The sequence below is a fragment of the Macaca fascicularis genome, chromosome 2 (assembly GCF_037993035.2).
Source record: "Macaca fascicularis isolate 582-1 chromosome 2, T2T-MFA8v1.1".
NCBI lineage: Eukaryota > Metazoa > Chordata > Mammalia > Primates > Cercopithecidae > Macaca > Macaca fascicularis.
In genome coordinates, this window is record NC_088376.1 from 158,940,917 (window position 1) to 158,963,150 (window position 22,234).

The following is a 22,234-nucleotide window of genomic DNA, read 5'->3' on the forward strand; positions in this document are numbered from 1 at the left end:
GTTGGCTAAGTCAGTGAAGTGGAACTGGTGGAACTCGCCCTTCTAGACTTGAGCTGAGCCAATGCCTCCTACAACCCCCGGCACATTCTTTCACTGTGTAAAGCAGGATCTGGAGGCATAATCTGCTGCAGGAACAGCTGGCTGGCCACATGCCCTGCACTCATCCTCATTCCAACAAATGGAATACCAAAGGGTCCGCATGTTCACAGTTCTTCCTTGAGTGGAAAGTCTGTTTCTGTCCCTCCTCCCCCTTCTCCCCACTCTCCCACTCCCAGAGGCAGCCCTGAGAACAGCCCCTCAGCTCACCATAGAGTTCATGGCAAAGTGATTGTGCTGCGTCTGGAGGTCGAGGGCGTACTGGTAGCTGACTCCGATCTCCGTGTGGCTCTGTAGGAATAACTCCTTGTTGTGGCTTATCCAGTCGAACATCTAGAGGGGACAAGAAAGCACAGCGTAATCAGAATAGTCATGGGTCGAAAAGGGCAAAACTTTCCGAGCTAGTGGAAGGGGGAAAAGCTCTCTTGCTGCTCAGTTATTGTTCTGAGTTGGAGAGTCTTAATGGGGTGGGCCACAGCCTGGTTTCTCAGGAGGGCCCTCACTTTTAGCTTAAGAACCCACCAGCACTTTGGGAGGCCGAGGCGGGCGGATCACAAGGTCAGGAGACTGAGACCATGGTGAAACCCCGTCTCTACTAAAAATACAAAAAATTAGCCGGGCGCGGTGGCGGGTGCCTGTAGTCTCAGCTACTCGGGAGGCTGAGGCAGGAGAATGGCGTGAACCCGGGAGGTGGAGCTTGCAGTGAGCCGAGATTGCGCCACTGCACTCCAGCCTGGGCGACAGAGCGAGACTCCGTCTCAAAAAAAATAAAAAAAGAACCCACCAGCAGCCGCTGTGTTGCATTACAGAGCCTAAAGGAAAAAGAGAAAATGAGTGAGATGATTGGGAGATGGGAGAGGAAGCTGTTTACCATTCCCAGCATGCTTGCTTTAGGGACAGGTGCTGAGGAGACAAGCTGGGAGGCTTAATGCATCTCCTGCTGCACTAGTAGAAGACAGAAATCTTTGAAGAAAGCAACAGGGACATCCTTACTCGCCCCTGCCCCTCTTATACACTGCCCAGCCACACACAATGTTGAATTGATTCTGAACTGAATCAACTTTTCTCATAACTCTGCAGCCTCACGATTCCAGGGTTTCTGCTATAACCAACTGGGAAGCAGAAAATGAGGGTTTTAAGGGTGGTATAAGTACTGCCTGGTGCTAGCACAGTGGGCATTGAGCCATCTTCCTCCTCCTAACTCCATACCCTGGTTTTCACTTAGGTATCCAGCCGTCTTCCAGGCAGCCCACATACTTCAATGGGAGCTGACCAGAACCCCTGGCTCTTTGGGACACCAGACCTAAGCCAACCAGTGCATGACATTTCCCAACCAATGGGATTGTCTCAGATATAAGAATGTGATCCAATTTAATACAATAAAACACAAGGGAATTTTGCTAGAAACTTATAGGAAAACAGAATCCTAGTTATTTAGTTATAACTTCTCTTCCTCCAGTATTGTTTGTTGTATGTGGCTCTGACCTCAAATTGTTGCAGCCATTCTCCTGGCAGCCTAAGGGTGAAGCCAATGGGTAGAGAAAGGGTGGAGCCAAGACAACTGCAGGAAGCAGGCAGAGCCCTGGCTGAGCGTTGTCTGGTTTCCACTTTGTCTCTGGACTTCCTTGGACCTCAGCCAATAAATCCTCTTTATTATTAAAGCCAGTTGAAGTTGGACTTTCTGTAATTTTCTGTCCAGAGCAGAAAATTCTACTCTTTTCTCTTTAAGGCAGCCCTTTAAATATTTGAAGGTAGCCATCACATGTCCCTTACAGTTCTCTCTTCCCCAGAGGAATGCGGACTGGAAGGGAAGAGAAAATGGTTAGGAGGCTGCTACAGAAAACCTGATGAGGGTGAGGACCTGGAAACTCAACCATTTCCAATGTGCCATAGCCCGGGGCTCCTCATCATCTCAGCTCAGTGACTCACACATGCGGAAGACCAAAATACAATGGTTAAGTGAGCAAAAGCCAGGAAAGGTGTGAAAGAGTACATTTGGAGAAGAGAACTGCACTACTTAAGCCTCACACTGCATTTGGGATGGACTAAAGGCCGCAGCCCAGTTGCAGAGTGGAGCAGGAAGCAGCTGAGAACAGAAGCAGGCTAAGAAGTGGCCATAATTGTACCAGCTTTCCGGAGCCAGAACTGCAGCCTTATCCAATTATGTCCCTTTAACAGAAGAGTGAATTGACTATTTCAATTACATTCAACCAATATTTATGGGACACCTGCTATATGCCAGGGACCGCTGGAGGTGACATGAGGCAAAAATGACTAAAATATGGTTCTTGAGTATTAGTGGCTTACAGGCTAATGTGGAAAGTTGACATGGACTCAGATACAACTTTATTACAATCTGGCACACAATGTGATTAAAATTACAACTCAAAAAACATCTACTGATAAGATAGAGGTGAATACTGGCTGTTGAGGGAGCACAGAGGCGGACACCTCACCTATCCTTGAGGAGATGGGGAAGAGCAGAGAAGGCTTCTCAGAGGAGGTGACATCTGAGTCGAGCCTTGATTCAGGTAGGAATCAGCGAGGTGAAGGCCAGTGGGATGCATGCTCAGGCAAAGCAACAGAACTGGGGCAGCCTACTGTGTTGAGGACAATGAAGGGTCCTCAGCTGTGTTCTGGAGCCTGACATCAAGGAGGAGGTGTGGCTGGGGAGGTAGGTGGGACAGGCTGACCACAAAGAGCCTTGCACACAGGCTTCAGGGAACCTAGACCACACATTGTCAGCTGCCAGGTGTTGGTGGAAGGTTTTAAGCTGGGTTGTGAAGTGTGAAGTGAGCTTTGATGGCAGTGAGGGATGTGGACTGGAAGGGAAGAGAAAAATGGCTAGAAGGCTGCTCCAGAAATCCTGATGAGGGCGAGGACCTGGAATCCTGGATTAGGGGAGTGGCAGTAGAGTCTGAGAAACTGGCAGATTTGAAAGCTACTAGGAGGATTGGGGACTTGGTTGTTTAGAGAGGAGAAGGTGGGGAAGAGGTAGAGAGAACAGCCAGGCTTCTGGCATGGCACCCTGAGTCCTGGTAATAAAAAGTACCACCACAGATGCTGTCTCAACAGTAAGGTAGGAAGCTTGGGTGGGAAATAGTATGTTCTGTTCTAGATGTGCTGAGTTTGGGAGGCTTATGAGAGGGGAGGTATCCAGTAGGCAGTTATTTGTGTCTAAAGGTCAGGAGAGAGACATCAGGGCTGTAACAACCCACACTTAAGTATAAAAACATCACCTTCCAAAGGCAAACGTGCATGATTTGGAGATTATTCTCCCTTTTGAATTACACTTCCATCTACTTACACTGACAGTAAAGAAAGGACGAAAGGACCATTCTTTACTTCTGAGTGTCAGAGGATTTATTTCAGGCTGGGGCTCCTGTAGAGGTTGGGTCGATATTTGTGCTTTGTGCACTATACGGGGTCCTCCAGCCTCAGCTACCCTCACATCACAGGCATTTGTTCAAGGCTTTTATTTTTTCTTCTTTAATTATTATTAAGGACAAGAAGGAAAAGACAGATGCCCCAGGAATTTAGAGGACTCTCATTCTGTAATTTTATCTTTAAAAGCCTGCCTCCCAGCCCTATTTTAAAATAATTTCTCATTTCTTTTCTTTATTGACAAAAGAATCAATAAAGTTAATGAAAGTCTGAAATGCCTGAAGTCCTTGGAACTTGTGATGAAAATGCTCACTCCATACACTTTCTTGGATGTCTCAGTGGCCGATAAGTGACCTTCCCTGTATTTTATGTTAAATGGTGATTTAGATATGCAAATAAGTAGATGACTTATGTGCTGGCACCAGAATGATTAAATTGCTTGGCACCAGATCCCTCGACCACAGAGTAGCGAAAGCTGAACACCAGCCAATTAGGGTGGAACGCAATGCAAAAATGAGTTAAAGAAAGGTGAGAGTTGAGAGTGCTGAAGGAACTGTGCACCTTGCTGAATCAGCTTCTTACAGAATGAGGTCTGCGCCCATGTCATCCCAACTGATTTTGCCTCGTATATTTGGAGCATACCAGCTTGTCACTGGGGTCTGGGACATTCTGGAAAAGTTTAGCTGTCACTGGAGGTGGTGCTCCAAAGAGGCGACACACATCTCAGCAGAGAGAAAAAGACCTGCTCTGGGGATTAGATGGTCTCATGTGATGTCAGGAGCTAGGGTTTCCTAAGGGACAATCACAAGTCTTCTCTGGGCCTAAACTTGCTGCCTACTTGCATATAATCCTCACCTTTGCAAGGCTGGCTGTCTGCAAGGGTCATAGTCATCTCTGTTGCATTCAGTGGAACTGGTGGCAGAGGTAGAATGTGTGCATGCATGAATGCATGCATGTGCATGTATATATACAGTCAAGTGAGATGAGGACTAGGCTGGTTCCAGGCCCAGCTCTGTCACTAACTCCACATGAGACTGTGGAAGAATCACTTCATTTCTGGTCTTCTCCTCATTTGCAAGAGATAGTGGTTTGCAGAATGGAGGTAAGCATCCTGCTTTATAATAGGCTCAATCTGGAAATGTACAGAATGCGTTTTTTCCACCCAAAATAAAAAATAGTTTTGTTGATTCTCCTGGATCAGAAGATATGTTCATTGCTACAACTTACACTTCTATCTTTTTGAATAAAATAATGTCAGTGAGAAAAATGGCATTATTTTATAGCCAGAGAAGCTTCTGGGCTTGGTCATGGGTGCCTGTAATCCCAGCTACTTGGGAGGCTGAGGCAGAAGAATCACTTGAACCCGGGAGGCAGAGGTTGCAGTGAGCTGAGATTGTGCCACTGCACTCTAGCCCAGGCCACAGTGTGAAACTCCATCTCAAAAAAAAAAAAAAAAAAAAAAAGAAGAAGGGAAGAAGGGAAGCTTCTTAGTCTCAGCACTGACAATTGTGTGATGCTTTAGAGTTCAAAATGTTCACTCACCTTTCATCATTACATTGCATCCATAAAACAATCCCACAAGGTGCTATCATCAGGCCCACTTCACAGGCAGGAAAACAGGTTCAGGGAAGTAAATTCCAGGGTGTAGATTTAATTCATTCACCATTGAGCCATGCTTTGGGGACACCGCCCTGCCTCCTGCTCATATGGCTGTAAGACTTGCTCTGCTTGAGCTCCACAGGGCAGTTATCCTTAAAAGTTAGCTGAAAGGGCATTGCGGTACTCCAGCTGGGGTAAGGTGCTATTCCTCAATAGGAACATTCCCCTGCCATTATCTAGCCTGCTCCTCCTTCTCTGCCTCCTCCTTCTTCTCCTCTTCCTCCACTGCCTGCCCCACCAAGATGGAATACCAGATGTCTGGGGACAGCTGATTCAAATAGCTCTAGTTCTCTCAGTACTCACTGAATGAATGAATGAATGAATGAATGAATGAATGAATGAATGAATGAATGCTGAGTTGGACATAGGTTCTTCGGTTGCTAGTGTCCAGATAAGTAGACTCTTTCTAAGCTCCCTTCCAGCTAGGACATTTTAAACTAAAAATATCTCCAAAGTGCCTTCAAACTTGTCTTTGTTTTTTGAGAAGCCACAAATGGTGAGTTCAACAAAATGTAATATAACAAAAAAAATTCTACAAAGAGGAAAGTTCATGTCTAAATAATGAAATTGTATCTCTTTGAAATCAACATAGTTTAGTCTCATTAAGAAGATAGATGTTACACATAAGACATTTGGGGTTTTTTTTCCCCCTTTTCTTTTGGGGTTTTGTTTTTAACCAAGCTAAGTAAATTTTTTTTCTGCTGGCTAAAATCCAGTGAAAACATACAAATCTAGTTCTTAATACAGTAAATGTTAAATGAATCTATTTAAATGCAAATTAGGAAAACAAACAGAAACCTTTTTCTCCTTTCAATGATAGGAATAGCTAAAATGTTATTATTGTTCTTTTTTTAAAGAAGCATAAATTATTTCATAGGACAAGTATATTAAGAATCTTGTGTTTATTTTCCTTCATTTGCCAAATTTAGCAAAAGCATCTGATTTAGAGTTTTAACTTTCAAACCACCTTACTATCTACTGTTAGTATTTTATACTGTAATTATAGATTACATTGGTATTAAATATGTTCATATTCAGCTTTGATGAGCTGATTAAGAGGACACAAGACAACCAATGGCTTTTCTTTGCCTAAATATGCACATCCCAACAGCAACCATGTTCACTATACCCTGTGTACACTACAGTGGATCATCCATAAAAGCTTGTGCCCTGGAGAGAACCAACAACCTCCTTGCAGGTGAACCTTGTTATATCTGGGAAACTAGCTGTCCAGTTAATTCCAAAATAAAATTTTATGAGTGTGAGAGCGCAAGGAACAGAATTCAAATCAGTACAGACTCTGCTGAATAAACTTTGACAAGCTTTATCATTGGTCTCAAACTCAGTTCCTTATCTGTAAAATGTGGGTAACAATTTAAACTACTTAAACCTTAGGGTATCAGGGAGATTCAAATAAAATGATGGTTATGAAAAAGCTTTGTTAAGTGCTACACATATGATAGATTTTGAAATCCACATATGAGCATATATTCTATTGCACATATTTTCCAAATGTTTTTCATTATAGTAAAAAACAGAGGAAAGGTGTGAATTTAAGATTGCAGTAGCCGGGGAATCACACCTGCAGCTCACATGAAAAACATCCACAGTCTGCCCACTAGACATGCACCCTCAGAGTGACCACAGGGCACTGCACAGACACAGCCCAAAGGTGCCTGTCCATCCTCCCACCACCTCCACCTTCAAGCACTCAGAGGCCCAGACACCCTCTCAGGGCTCTGCCTGAGGGCACTGGTGCCTTCCTGCTGTCCCTGGGTGGCCTGACCAGGGAATCTTACTTCCTCTTGGCTTGCTTCCAGACTCTTCCTTCCCCACCCTCTCTGCCACACCTCAACTCTCACTATTAGAGACTCAGTCCCTTTGGCTCTTAACAGTTTTTCACTCAGGTGAGATGCCTATTAAAATGCAATTTTTCCTGCAATCCCTCCTGCAATTAGTTTATCCTAAATATAGAAACAGTTTAGTAAGAGGGCAAGGTCCTTTGTGAACATGACCCAGGGATGAGATCCTACAAAGTGGCAGAGAGGTCCTAGAGAGAAGGAGGGAAGCCCTAAAATAGACTTGAGAATCAAAGGCAAAATCCCCCCCCACTTTGCAATTTTGCTTTCATGGAACTTGGACTGACCCAGGACACATTTTCTTGTGCAAATAGGGTAACACACAGACCTCATGTGTGTATATTCTGGCCCAGGACCCCCAAGACCCTTCTTGGTTTTCAGTTATCCACTCTCCTAGAATTGAGCTTTGCTAGTTTTCCAAAAACAAAAAGGTGGAGAGAGAGAAAAAAAGAAACATAAAGGACCCCAAAATGTGGCGTTATCTCCAGGTTCCAAGAATTCCTTACTGAAAGAATGTGACACCTCACCTCTTTTGTATCCTGCAAACCCTGCAGGCCACAGGGTATTCAGGTTCTGAAGAGATCATTACATGGATATCCACAGACAGGGGAGGCAGCTGGGATATGGGCCTGAGAGGCTGTAGGTGTAATAAATATCTCTTGAAGCACTGCTTGTTTCCTTCGTGTTTTTGGCATGTCAGTTGGCATACTTTTATATATTGTGTAAAAGAGAAGCCATTTTTGTCTTTTGTCATAAATCCAGTCTGCTCAAGGAAGGACAGCACAGCCTGGTTACCTGGGAGACACTTTCACTGTATCTTCAGTAACTGGCCAGGATGCCAAACATCTCACTGACCAGGCCATGTCTCTGACCTGTAAACATGCTACGATCCCCTAACTCACTTCTTACACCTTCCATACCCAAACTGCTTAAATCTCAAATCCCATGTCTAACACCCTTACATGTTACTCACAATCTAGAACAGGTCTGATTTCTCCGTAAAACAGCCAAATATCCCACTACGAGCAAAGGGTTAACAAAACCCTTTCCCCTCTTACATGGTAACTTGACCTTCAGTTAACATCCAAGTTCAGCTTCCCTGAAAACAGATAAAAGATGGTATGTGCCAACATGTTGCTAAATCATGTTTCTTATGGTAAAAAATACCCCCTGCTTCACAAATTTCATCTGGATTGGGAGGAACTGCAAGTGAACTGCAAACACCTGATGGGTACACCATATCTTGGACATCCTTGAGGTGGTGATTTTTATAACTGCAATGTTCATTGCAGAAACTCTGGGAGCTGTGCCAATGGAGTTGTTACCAAACATACTGGTTCCCATGGGGCATGGAGTTTATAAGCCATGGCAGCTCCTGCAGCTGCCCAAAGCAGATCTCATCTCCTTGCACCTAAGCGAATGGCTGAGCTGAACTGCTGTAAGCACTGCTCTGCTGGCAAGCTGTGGTTCCCGTGTTATATCATTCTCAGTAGTTCAGTACCCAAGATGGCCCATGGAAGTCTCATAAGTCCAAGTGTTTAGTAGGACCTAAGAAGACTCCCTGGTAGGTGCTGTGCTCATATTTCAGAGCCAAACTATACCTACAACAGTACTAAGCCTCTTGTCTTCTTTTTCTTCCTCTTCCCTTCTCTCCATAACAATTTATCTCCATGATATGTTAATGTTATCTCCATAACGTCAATAATGATGATGGTTATGACAATTGCAACAGCTAAGATTTGTTAAATGCTCCCTATGTGACAGATACTGTACTAAGCACTTTATATATATTAACTCACTTAATCCTCCTAATAACCTCATAATTATCTCCCCAATATTAACCCTCAATATCATCATCTCCATTTTATGAATTAGGAAACTAAGGCATCAAGAAACTAATTAACCTGTCCAAAGCCACACAGCTAATAAACATCAGTCAAAGTTTCAAACCCAGGAGGTCTAGTTCCAGAGTTGATGCTCTTAACCCTGCTGCTAAGCCCTCCAGTGAGCTCAGAGCTTCATTCTGTCTCTCCTTCTCTTCATCACCAAACTTTCAGAAGTGTGTTCTGCCCCTGCTGCCTTTGTTTTTCCTCCATCCACTTCCTCCTTCAGCCCTTAAAATATGGTTGCTTTTACTACTTTCTTGAGTTGACACCCACGATGAAAACCCGTCACTTCCTAGTTTCTGAATTCTTTATTCATCAGTTCTCATTCACTTTGACCTCATGTCAGAATCAGATTCAGTCCTTTCTGAAATTCCAACCTGTCTGCCCCGCAAGACCAGGTAATTTTCAGCAGCAGCTCATCTGGCTGCAGACACGATGAGTGTCTCTTCCTTCTTTCACAAGTCTCTAGACTTGTGAACATCTTCTCTGGAGAATCAGTGTTTTCACATACTTGAATTTTCTTCCTTGACACATCATATCTAGTCTCAGTATGACAAAAATGATAGGAAAACTCTAATTTTGAAAGCTTACCAATCCTCCAATCCTACATTGACTTATCTAAACTTACCTCCCACTTCCCTGGCTGCCAATTTGTGGCTTCCTTTTGTGTCCCTCACAGCCTATTGTGACAATCTAAAGATGGACCTCAGTCCTCTACCCTTCATCCATCAAACCCTCTCCATGTGAATATCCACCGGGGTCCACAACTTTAACAACACTAATACTATTTCTTATTTCATGTGCCTGTGCCAAGAGCCTTCATAGTTTATGTCACATAATCCTCATAATAATGCTACAAGGAAGGTATTGTTAATTCCATTTTAAACATAGTGAAAACTCACTATTAAGAGGCCAAATAAATTGGCTAAGATCACACAGCTTGTAAGTGATGAAGATAAATTGGAATCTAGTGTCCACCTGAACCTAAATCCCATGCAAGTTCCTGTTTCATAATGTTCTCTAACCATAACTTCCCAGATAACTGACAAGAATAAATACATGCCAGGCTCTACACAATGAGGTTTACACACATTATCTCAATCTCCATAACAGCCTTATGAGGTAATAGATGCCATAATCACAACCTTTTTAATTTATTTGTTTATTTTAGGTAGAGAAACAGATGCAGAGAGATTAAGTAACTTGGTCATGGTCACACATTCTGGGTGGCATATTAAAGACTCAAATCTAGGTCTGCATAACTCCAAAACTCATGCTTTTAAACCATTAAATTGTCTCCCAAATATACACTTAAATCCTGGACTATCTATAGTCACACAGTGCCTGCTATGGTTTGAATGTGCCCCCAAATTTCACATGTTGGAAACTTAATCCCCAAGTTCATATGTTGATGGCATTTGGAAGGGAGAGCTTTGGGAGGTAATTAGGATTAGATGAGGTCATCAAAGTGGGATGCTCCATGATGAAATTAGTGGCTTTAGAAGGAGAGGAAGAGGAACCTGAGCCAGCACACTTGCCCTGTCTCGACATGTGGTGCCCTCTGCCATGTTATGATGCAGCAAGTAGGTCCTCACAGGATGCTACAAGCTCTTGGACTTCCCAGCCTCCAGAATCATGAGCTAAATAAATCTTTCTCTATAAATTACCTAGTCTCAGGCATTATTTTATAGCAACAGAAAACAAACTAAGATAGTATCTATGGACTCAATATGAATATCCTCTTGATGTTCCACAAGCATCTCAAAACTACCACCTTTTCCTGTCTTCCCACACCTTCGCATCATCCCTCAGAGCTCAACTTTTTCTCTATTTTCTCAAATAACTCTGGAATATGCCTTTGACTTCCATTGCTGCTGCTACTTATCCCTCAGCCCACCCTGCCTAGATAATAAATTAAAAATACTTGCCTATTTGGTCCCCTTACTCCATTCTGTCCCTTATACTTAGCCATCTGACCCCATCAGGTTCACCGCACTAATACATTGCTTTCCTATGTCATTCTCTCAGTCAAAATAATAAAAAGAAAACAAAAAACAAACCATATTGTTGCTGATACCTACAATGAAAAATCCAATCTTCCTAACCGGTATTTAAGGCCTCTCCCAACCCCAGACTGGTCCAAATCTACGTTATTATTTCACATCACTGTCCTACGCCAAGTATCTTTTGCAGCCAAATTGTTTTATTCACTGCCATGCAAACACACCATATTATGCTCATTCCATCCCTATATTGTGTCCACATTTCCCCCCACCATGAAATACCCACACTCAAATCTCCAGATTATTCCCATCCTTCAAAATTGAAGTCTCATCTCCTCCTGATGCCTTTCTTGACCAAATAAGCCCATACTGACTTCTTTTTCTTGGAAACTCATTTCTCTAGTGTTTACCATAGTAGTTCTCAAACACAGCTTTAATTTAGAACTGTCTGAAATGTTTTCTTAAAAAAATATAACTTCATGGCTGGGCATGATGGCTCACACCTGTAATCCCAGCATTTTGGGAGGCGGAGGCAGAGGCTGGTGGATTACCTGAGGCCAGGAGCGACAGACCAGCTTGGCCAACAAGGCGAAACCCCATCTTGAATAAAAATACAAAAAATTAGCCAGGCGTGGTGGCAGGCACCTGTAGTCACACCTACTGGGGAGGCTAAGGCAGGAGAAACACTTGAACCCAGGAGGTGGAGGTTGCAGTGTGCCGAGATTGCACCACTGCACTCCAGCCTGGGTGAAAGAGTGAAACTCTGTCTCAAAAACCAAAAATTAAATAAATATATACATATAATATACATAAAAATTATATATATATATATATATATATATATATATATATATATATATATCCTCTCCTTCTAAAGCCACTAATTCCATCATGGGGCGTCCCACTTTGATGACCTCATCTAATCCTAATTACCTCCCAAAGCTCTCCCCTCCAAATGCCATCAACATATGAACTTGGGGATTAAGTTTCCAACATGTGAAATTTGGGGGCACATTCAAACCATAGCAGGCACTGTGTGACTATAGATAGTCCAGGATTTAAGTGTGTATTTGGGAGACAATTTAATGGTTCAAAAGCATGACTTTTGGAGTTATGCAGACCTAGATTTGAGTTTTTAATATGCCACCCAGAACGTGTGACCATGACCAAGTTACTTATATATATATCTTCCTAGGCCCTACCATTGATTTTCTGATTCCATAGAAGCTCTCCAGGTAACCTCAATATACCTGCATTTTTATTTAAAATGTTCATGTGGAGACTTATGGTCTGTCCATGACTAGCTGGTATCAGATTTAACCCTACTGTCTATTAGCTATTTGAAAGGCATTGGTCAATAACCAATATAGATCAAAGATCCTTGAAAGAGGGAAAGCATACAACATAAGGCCCATATTCACCTCAGCTTTCTCCCTGAGGATATTTTCCTAACTGTGGAGCAGAGAAATAGAAGCTGAGCAGAGGGCAGCCATAGTCTTGATGGATATGAAAAATGGATATTAGTGTTCAGGGACTGGTAAGGAGGCTGAGATTTGGGTGACAAGATATTACAGTGGAAGGAGATGCAGAGGAGCTACTTAAAATCTTCACTAAAATTTCCCTCAGGTCCACAGCCAAATCCCAAGCTTTGCATATGCAGGACAAGACTCCAGAAAGTCTAGCAGAAAACAGCTATGAGAGATGGGGCATATTAAGAGCTAAATAGAAATTTTAGAGGTCACACAGTGCTGGGGAAATGCTGGGAGTTCTAATTCAAGCAGAGTAGAGAGGCTTTCACGAACTCTCTGGGCATTCATTTGGGACTCCAGAAACACCAAGCTATAGGAATAAGAGCCTTATCTTTAGAATAAGGGCTACACCCTAGGATTAATAAAAAGATAAAAATATACCTACTATACTGAAGTCTAAACCAAGGCTCAATGGGATCAAGATAATCTTTTGTAATTTAATTATATTCTAGAATAAGACTTCAAAATATTTAGGGAAAGATAAACTAACAAGAGCCTCTACAGTGTATCATCTACAATATCCACAATACAAGGTAAATCATAAGATATATAAAGAGACAGGGAAAAGTTACTGATAATCAAAACAATAAAATTGTCTATAGAAGATGATCGAGATATGAATTAGCAGACAAGGAAATAACTATGATTGACATCTTAAAGAAAAGGGACAAAATGGATTAAAAACTGGAATGTTCCAGTGGAGAATCAGAATCTATAAAAAGAATTGCATGAACATTCTAGAATTGCAGAGTATAATACTGAACTTAAGAATTCACTGGATGAGTGTAACAGCAGAATAGATGCAGCAGCAAGCAGGATGAATGAACTTGAAACAAATCAATAGAAAACAGCACACTGGGCAGGGAACAGTGGCTCATGCCTGTAATCCCAGCACTTTGGGAGGCCAAGGCAGAAAGATCACCAGGTCAGGAGTTTGAGACCAGCCTGGCCAACAGGGTAAAAGCCCGTCTCTACTAAAAAGACAAAAATTAGCCAGGCGTGGTGGCAGGTGCCTGTAATCCCAGCTACTTGGGAGGCTGAGGCAGAAGAATCACTTGAAACCGGAAGGCAGAGGTTTCAGTGAGCTGAGATCATGCCACTGCACTCCAGCCTGGGCAGGCAACAAGAGTGAAACTCTGCAAAAGAAGAAAAAAAAAAAAGAAAGAAGGGGAGAGAGAGAGAGAGAAGAAAAGAGAGAAAGAGAGAGAGAGATAGGAAGGAAGGAAGGAAGGAAGGAAGGAAGGAAGGAAGGAAGGAAGGAAGGAAGGAAGGAAGGAAGGAAGGAAACAGAAGAAAGAAAACAGCACACTGAAGCACAGAGAGAAAAGCAAATAGAAGCACAAAATACAGCAGAAGAGATATGGGACATAACTAAAATATCTAGTGCAGTGCCGTCCAGTACAACCTTTTGTGATGACAGACGTGTTCTATATCTGTCCTGTCCAGTTGGTGTGCCACTAGGTGCCTTTTGAATATTCGAAATGTGGCAAGTGAAACTGAGAAACTGAGTTTTTAATTTTATTTTTAAGCAGGGTGCAGTGGCTCACGCCTGTAATCCCAGCACTTTGGGAGGCCCAGGCAGGTTGGATCACCTGAGGTCAGGAGTTCAAGACCAGCCTGGCCAACATGGCAAAACCCCGTCTCTACTAATAATACAAAAATTAGCCGGGCATGGTGGCGTGCGCCTGTAATCCCAGCTGCTTGGGAGGTTGAGGCAGGACAATCACTTGAACCCGGGAGGTGGAGGTTGCAGTGAGCTGGGATCACGCCACTGCACTCCAGCCTCGGCAACAAGAGCGTAACTCTGTCTCAAAAACAAACAAACGAACAAACAAAATTTATTTTTAATTAATTTTTTATTTGTATAAATTTAAAGGATACAAATATAATTTTGCTACATGGATAGATTGCATAGCAGTGAAGTCTGGGAACTTGTAGTGTATCTATCACCACAGTAGTATATACTGTACTCACTAAGTTTAATTAGCCAGATGTGGCTACTGACTGCCCTGTGGGGAGTATAGTTTTAACAGAGGCATACTTAGAGTTCCAGAGGAAAGGAAAGAGAAAATGGGACATGATAGACTCTAAGGATAAGAAGGATATAGTATTCCTTCTAGAGTAGTATATTGGACATCGATTCCTTAACATTCATTTCACCCCAGATCATTTGTTCAAACCAGTCATACTGATTTCACTCCCCTTTTTATTTACAGGTTCAGGACTGGGCTTGTCTTAGTGAGTATGAACCAACGAAATTGAGGAGAGATTTGCTTAGAGCTTCTGGGAAAGAGAAGTCAATGTCTGCCTGTGTTTCTCCCTCCTTCTCCTGCTACCCCTATCACTTGGGGAATAGTGAAGCATGTTGCTCTGTTACAACTGGCAGCTGTCTTAGAACCATGAAGGGAAACAGCCTTGCAATGAAGCTCTCGGCCAAATGGTGAGATCTCAGCAGATGAGTGAGACAGAAAGATCCCGAGTGCCTGAAGACAGGCTCGCACTGATTCATCAATCTTAAAGCTCACATCATTGTCTCTGAATGACTACTTAAAATGTGAATACATTTCCTTGATATTTAAGCAAATTTTACTCGTCTTCTGTTTCTTGCAGCCCAAAGCATCCTGACACCCAGAGTCACATGCTCATGATGTTTAGTGTGCTTGTTCATTCACGTGTGGAGTGCTCATTGTATTCCAGACACTGGATTAGACACTGGGGATAAAAGATCAAGGCCACGGTCTAGTGAGGGGGACAGACACATTCCATATTCTGTTCATGTTAATAAAATGTGAAAAATACTATAAGAGACGTATATTGTGGGCGGACAGTAGAGGAGCACTTGGTCCAACTTGGCAGAGGTAGGGTTAGGGAAAAGCATGGATGGCTTCTGGGTGGCAACACCTGGACAGCACTTGAAAGACAACAGGATTTCATCATGCAAAGAAGGTGTAGTTTGAAAGGGCATTTTAATCAGAGGAAATAGCTTGAGCAAAGGCCTGGAGGTTTAAAGCAGCAGCATAAAATGAGGGATAGAAAGAAGGGATAGTAGGAGATAGGGAGATACCAGATCACAAAGGGCAAAAGATGCATTGGGGAACCACTGGAGGGGAGTGATAGCTCAGGTTTGCTTTTAACCCTGAAGTGAGTGTCTACACTGAGACCCTCCCAGATATACAGGCATTTATCTCATTGCAAAGGGGGGACCAAGCCAGCCTTGATATCATAGAACAAAAATCAACTAGCACATTGCAGACTGCTCACCAACTGATGGTCTCTGCCTCCACTTTCTCCTCCATTTTGTTCCCTCTCCCATTTTTTTTCACACAAACTCTTCAAAAGTCTGGGTCAAAGAAGATAAAGATCATAATATGATAATACATGAAAAGTACTGAGTATAGCATATGATACATAGCAGATCCAGAATGCATGCTAGTCTCTTTCCACTTCCCCTGGGTTCAGACAAGATAAACTGGCAGTCACAACAAGTAGCTGCTGTCTGATTAGAGAAACTAAGACTGTGAAACTTCATGCTAAAATCACACACTGTTCTTGACAGATGAGCTGTAGTTCAGCTCTGTCTGGAGAAGTACACGCTCAATGCTAAGCCTTAAAAGGCTGCTCTCCTTGCTCTTGCCCTCCTCAAGTTAAGTGATGTAATAAAAAATCGCACCAAGTCATTAATATAAATATTTTCAGACTTTAAATGAGGTGTTTTTGCATTTTATTTCCAGCCTGTGAACCTGGATGCACTCTATTCCCTGCAGCAGTGGCAACACACTGACTACACTCCTGTGGTGAAGGAATGGTCATCCAGGAGCCAGCAAGTCAAGCAGATGAGAAACAGGACTAACCAAGCCAGGAGTCAGCCCAGACAGCCCCGGGATATTGACTCTGAGTGGCCAAATTCCTTCCATTTGAACCACAAATGCTGATAAAATATTTTCAGGAACAGAGTGAGGGAATGTACTTCACTCACTTCCCAAAATGTAGACTTGAAGAGGTCAAATCCTATTTAATCCAGGCTGAGAAAATAATGCCCAACTTTATCCCAGAGCTAAATTTAGGCACTGAGATCTGGCCCTTGGCAAGTTAATTTAGATGAGCTAATGGTTGTTCCTGGCATAAGGGATACACTCAATAAATGGTAACTATTATTGTTACTGCAAAAATGGAGTGTCTGTTGTATGTTCTCATCCAGTCCTCCCACACATCCTAAAATCGGCTGTGCCAATCACTTGCACATCTGGGAACAAAGCTCCACATGAGGCTAAGGAGGAGGCAGCTCTTCATTCAGGAGCCCCTCTCTGGGAGAAGGAGGCAGGCCTCCCTGTGGGAGTCCTTCTCTTGTGGAGAAGACTACCACCTAGCTATGCTGGTATGTGCTAGGTGGGCCTGACCTTAAGTTTAGGAGGAGGACTAGACACCCCACTTTGCCCCTTCTCCCCTCTTCCAGCAGCAGCCTCTGCAATGGGGCTCAGGCAGGTAAGGGGCCATGCAGGGAGCCAGGCTGGGCACATCCACAAGGAGAAGCTTGGCAGTGTTTGCAGCTTCCAGACCCTGCAGGGTATACTCTGCAGGGCTTAGGAAGAACTTACTGAATGAAGAGCCCCATTACTCCTCAAGGCTGCCAGAAGACCAAGGTGAATGCCTGTGTTTAGATAGCACCCATTGTCCCTAAAAGTAGGGCAGAGGCCAGGCGCAGTGGCTCATGCCTGTAATCCCAGCACTTTGGGAAGCCAAGGTAGGTGGATCACCTGAGGTTGGGAGTTCAAGACCGGCCTGACCAACATGGAGAAACCCTATCTCTACTAAAAACACAAAATTAGCCAGGTGTGGTGGCAGATGCCTGTAATCCCAGCTACTCAGGAGGCTGAGGCAAGAGAATCACTTGAACCCGGGAGGGGGAGGTTGCAGTGAGCCAAGGTCGCACGATTGCACTCCAGCCTGGGTGACAAGAGCGAAACTCCGTCTCCAAAAAAAAAAAAGTAGGGCAGAAATGCAATAACCAGCTAACACATGATAATGTTTTTAGTAACCTTCATAATCACTTCTTTCACTTTCACTTTTCTGTGCCTTAAAAGAAATTAAAATTAAAATTTCATTTAATTATCCATCCGTCTTCCAAAATGTCTTTGGGATTTGTTCCCACTCATGTCCCATTGCCAGTTCTCCCAACATGAAGGCCTTCGTGCTGCTGCCTTTGCTCCCTGACATCTAGTCAGTCACTGGTCTCATTTTCTTTCCTTTAGAGTGTCTTGAGGGTTTGCCCCTTCCCTTTCTACTTTCACTACCACCTCATCTGTTCCCACTTGGATTAGTATAAAAGGACCAGAACCGGTTTCCTGCCTCCAAATCACTCCTCCATTGCAAGGTGAAACTTGCTAACACCTTGGTTTTCAAGTGAGTGCATTAAGGTAGCGTTCCTAGAAACCATTCAGCAGTAGGTGGTGCTCTTGTGCCAGCTCAATGTTCACAGAAGTTCTATTCTCAAGCAGCCCAGTGAGTACAGACTGTGTCACAGTCAACTATTTATTTATTTGGCACTATGTGCCTCTGGTCAACACAGAGTAATTGAAGACACTGGTCCTGACCTCCAGAAATTTTCAATATAATTGGGGGAATGAGGTCTTTGAGCACCTAGCTATAATGCTAGATGGGATGGAACAGGGATGATTTGAGGGGGATGGATAAGGGCTGCAGGAAATGCTCAGAGAGAGAAAGCACCTCCAACAGGGGAGAACAGAGGGAGTAGCATCTGAGCTGGACCTTCAGCTGAGGGAGGGCTTTAATAGGCACCTACAGTAGAGCAGGCATTCCAAATGGGAGGAGTGTTGGCATGAACAAAGGCATGAAAAGGTGGGAATGTGCAAAGCGCAGAAGAGAATACCCTGAGGGATGGGAGCTGAATGCCCAAGTCCAGTCTCACTCTCCATTCTAGGGCCCTTGTGTTTGTACCCCCTCTTGCCACCTCATGACAAGGTCATCTCCCCAGGGAAATCTGGGACAAGCTGGTCAACCTAATCTCTAAAGAGGATGGAGGAAACCAAACCCTCTTTTATCTCTCCACCAGAAAGCATATGTTACAAAGTATATCTTCTCACCACAGCAGCAGTTGTTCCTATAGCAGGACATTCTTATGCTAGAGAAAGCTTACTAAGGAAAGGCTGGAGGTGAGCAAACCAAGAGAGTGCGATTTCAAAGGGGCCATAGGATGGGGAACTGGGGGAAGAACCCTTCTGGGATTCCAGCTAGTGGTAGATTTCCTCCAAGAGATTAATATTCCTTTGTGTGTGTTTTTTTTCTTTTTTTACTATAAGTTCTAGGGTACATGTGCACAACGTGCAGGTTTGATACATGTGCCGTGTTGGTTTTACCACAGGTTTCCGACTCTCTACAAGATAAGACTATGAGGCTTTAGCTCTCCTTGGGAATGACCTCAGGAAGAGCCATGGGATACAGGAACGGGATTGAATAGTAGATACCCTTGAGTTGGGCTTTTCCCTGAGAAACAGTAACTACTACTGACCTTGGCACCAGAATGCTTTAACTCAACAGTTCCATACTAGAAAAATCTCTCTGTGCTCACATGTGAGAAGACATCCTCCTGTATTTACATATGAGATAGTGTCTCTCTCTATTCGAGTGAGAGAACATCACTCTCTGGGGTGGGCGAACTCTTGGGGTTTCAGATCAACTAACCTGGGCTACAAAAACTAGTGCACCTACGTATACAAAATCTCATTCTCACCTGTGCAAGTGGGACCAAAAGCCTCAGACTCCTCCTGTGTCCCCTCACACATTTGAAAAACTGGTCCCAGGAAAGCTGCATTAAAGAGTTTAGAGCCCATGTCAAATGAAAATAGGCTGAAAGAACTCACAGAACTTTATCTGGTAAAGAAAACATGAGGAAGGTCCCCAAGCACTGTCCCCAAGCTGTGGGAGAGCTGCCCTGTAGGGGAAGGAAGAGAGTAGTTCCCCAGTGACCTGGGGAGACAGAGCTGGGACTTCAGGGTGGAACTACAGGAGGGTAGATTCTGGCCTGCTGGAAGGAGGACTTTCTAACAACTGGGGCTATGGAACAGTGGAACAGGCTGCCCCACAAAGCTGTGGCTTCCTCAGCCCTGGAAATGCTCAGAAGAATCTGGAAAAATGCACATCTGGAAGGGGGTTCTGCCCTGGGTAAAGGACTGGATCTGAATCAAAGACTCTAGGATTCTCAGATGCTTCTGGCAAGACCTGAACCATTTGCTAGAATCCAGTTTTCCTTGTGGTCCACTGGTTATTCCACAGACTTCTGACTCTCTGTTGTGCTCTGAATCCTGGTAACCCACATGGCGTGAACATGGACCTCCTGCACTCCTCCCTGTACAGCCTGTGCTCCAGCCACACCCGACTGCAGACATTCCCAGGATCCAGCCTGCCTTTTGAGGCTGCTGTGCCTTTTTTCACACTCTTCCATCTCCCTGCATCCCAAACCCTGGCTGAACATTTCTCCCTCTATGCTCCCACAGCACTGATAGACACCGTTGTGAACTTACATGTGCAATGGCTATTTGTTTCCTGGTGCCCTCTACTCCAACATGGCAAGACCTGAATGCAGCTCATCTTCCAAATGCCCATCCCTGGCACAGTGCTCAGCACAGTGATTGGCTTATCTTCAGCAAGTGTTCTCTAAGATCCTGCCAGCCTGGTTACAGCTTCCATTTCCTTTTCTCCCTGCTAGCAGCCGAGTGTCTAATACCCACTGATGAGTTCCTCCTCAAGGTCCCTTGTTGGTTTCTCCAGCCACCAGGTTCTACCTCACCTCCATGCTCTGCTGCCACAGGCTGCTTACTGTCTACTCTGGCATCTTTGTTGTGGATAGGGCTGTATTCCCCATGCATGCCTCACAAGAGAGCCTCCCCAGGCAACTGTCTACTGCTGATTCCACTCATTTACACGGGCCAGCACAAGTCTGTCTCCACAAATCTGCCATTTGTTCCATGTGCTGAGTGTCTTCAAGGCTCCAGCCACGCCGGAAGATTTATGTACATTTTCTTTAACTCATACAATAATCCTAAGGCATATATTAAAATCTTTTTGGAGATAAAGAAACCAGTGTTCAGAGGGGGTGAACTGAACACAGTCACTCAGCTACAAGTGGCCCAGCAGGCCTCTCCAGTTCCAAAGCCAGTGCTCTCTCCGTCCCCCACAGGAGGCCTGAACTCTGCATGGGACTCTTCCTTAACTCTGACCAAGGAAGGAAGCAGGAATGGAAAAGGAAGGCCATGCAACACGTTCAGAGAGAACAGGTGCACGAAAGGTAAGGACAAGCCTGAGGAGATGCCAGGGCAAGGACCAGGAAGGTCACAAATGGGAAAGGGAGCAGAAGGGGAACAGGGGAGAAGGGTAGAAGGTAGAAAAAAGAAAGGAAAGCAGGTTCTTCAAAGTAAAATGCCTGGAAAGAAACCTTGGGAAAGCTTCCCACCCCAAACAGAGACTCAATTTGTTTTACTTTATAAAGTACACCTGAAATGTCCTTAATTCTTCAAACAAGATACCAAAACCTTTCCCGTTTCCCCTACTGCGGCAGAGCTGACATGTTTCCTTTTTGCTTGGACCACCTCCATGCTTTTTCTCCCATACATAATAAGACACCCACCCCACCTCCACCAGCCCTACCCCCACCCAGAAACCAATAGAGACCTTGATATCTTAACTCACCCAGGTTCTAGCCACTGGAGTGGTGACTCTCTAAACCATCTTTTCCTTACAATGTATCAAGAATTACATTAGTGCTAATTCTGATTTTCTCTGCACTGCCTTAGACTATCCTCCATCCAAGGGCTAGGGTAAAAGTAGAGAGACATAGTCCCAGCAGAAGGTCTGGCACACAGTAGACACTCAATATCTGTTGATGAATGAGTCAATGAACCTTTCTCAGTTACTGCCCTGCACCACACACACACACGCGCACACACACACACACATTTCATCTCTGATCAGACCTTCTTTTCACAGCTCACCTCAATTGCTGCAGAAAGAGTCAGTGTGACAACCCAGATTCTGGAAAGTACTGTTAACACAGTGTCTCAGTTCTCAGTTCCAAAGAGTCACTATGGGGTCCACAGTTCTATGGGGTCCATTCATAAGCAGGGGCTGCATAGGCAGACTCTACACACAGCAGTTCAGGTCTTGGCACCTTCCACCCTCTTGAGAGAACTGTGGAAGTGAGCCAAGCCTCATGCCTGAGCATTCTTCCCCATCCTTCCTCCATTCTGTTCTCCACACCCACACTCCTCCTGCAGGCCTGCTAATCTCAGGATACAAATGGGGCTGAAAATGCAGGAGAGGGAAGAAAGGAGAGAGAGAAAGGACTTAAGAGGGAGAAAAACAGCTTTGGGAGAAAACACACACATGCAGCCTGTAGAACACTGTGACTTAGATTATTTTTGGAATCTAATGTTTCTAATGTTCAGGGGGAGGAAATGAGAAAAAGTAAGTCGGAATTCCCAGGACCAGCAGGCTGGAAATAATACAGGACACTGTGTTCTGTGTCAGGGGGCAGGACACAGACACACTTCCTTGCCCTGAGCCCAGTCAACAGGAGGTGGAGGGGTTTGGTGGTTAAGGTCTCAGTATGAAGGGGGAGAGCAGGAACAAGAGGGCACCAGAGTCTTTCTCCAAAAAAAGCAGGAAATTACAACCACCCAGTAAAGGCCTTGCCCTTCCGGCCACCCCAAAGGTCACAGCTCTTTGAAGCCTCCCTCCCAACATGAAGGGCTCAGGCAATTGAACAACACAGAGATATGACACGCCCCCCTGGAGGCCTGTCAAGT

At 44.2% G+C, this 22,234-nt stretch overlaps 1 protein-coding gene across 39 annotated transcripts in view; it reads right to left on the bottom strand.

Annotated features, from left to right (window-relative positions):
- Positions 1-22,234, bottom strand: part of KALRN (kalirin RhoGEF kinase) — a 694,928-nt gene that overhangs the window by 430,185 nt on the left and 242,509 nt on the right. For all 39 annotated transcript variants that reach the window (XR_012431622.1, XR_012431621.1, XR_012431625.1 and 36 more), the window contains exon 6: positions 307-429. Coding sequence is in view for 31 of the 39 variants with exons in the window: in XM_015446332.4 (XP_015301818.2) it covers positions 307-429 (123 nt within the window). In the remaining 8 variants the exon portion in view is untranslated. The remainder of the gene's footprint in view (positions 1-306; positions 430-22,234) is intronic.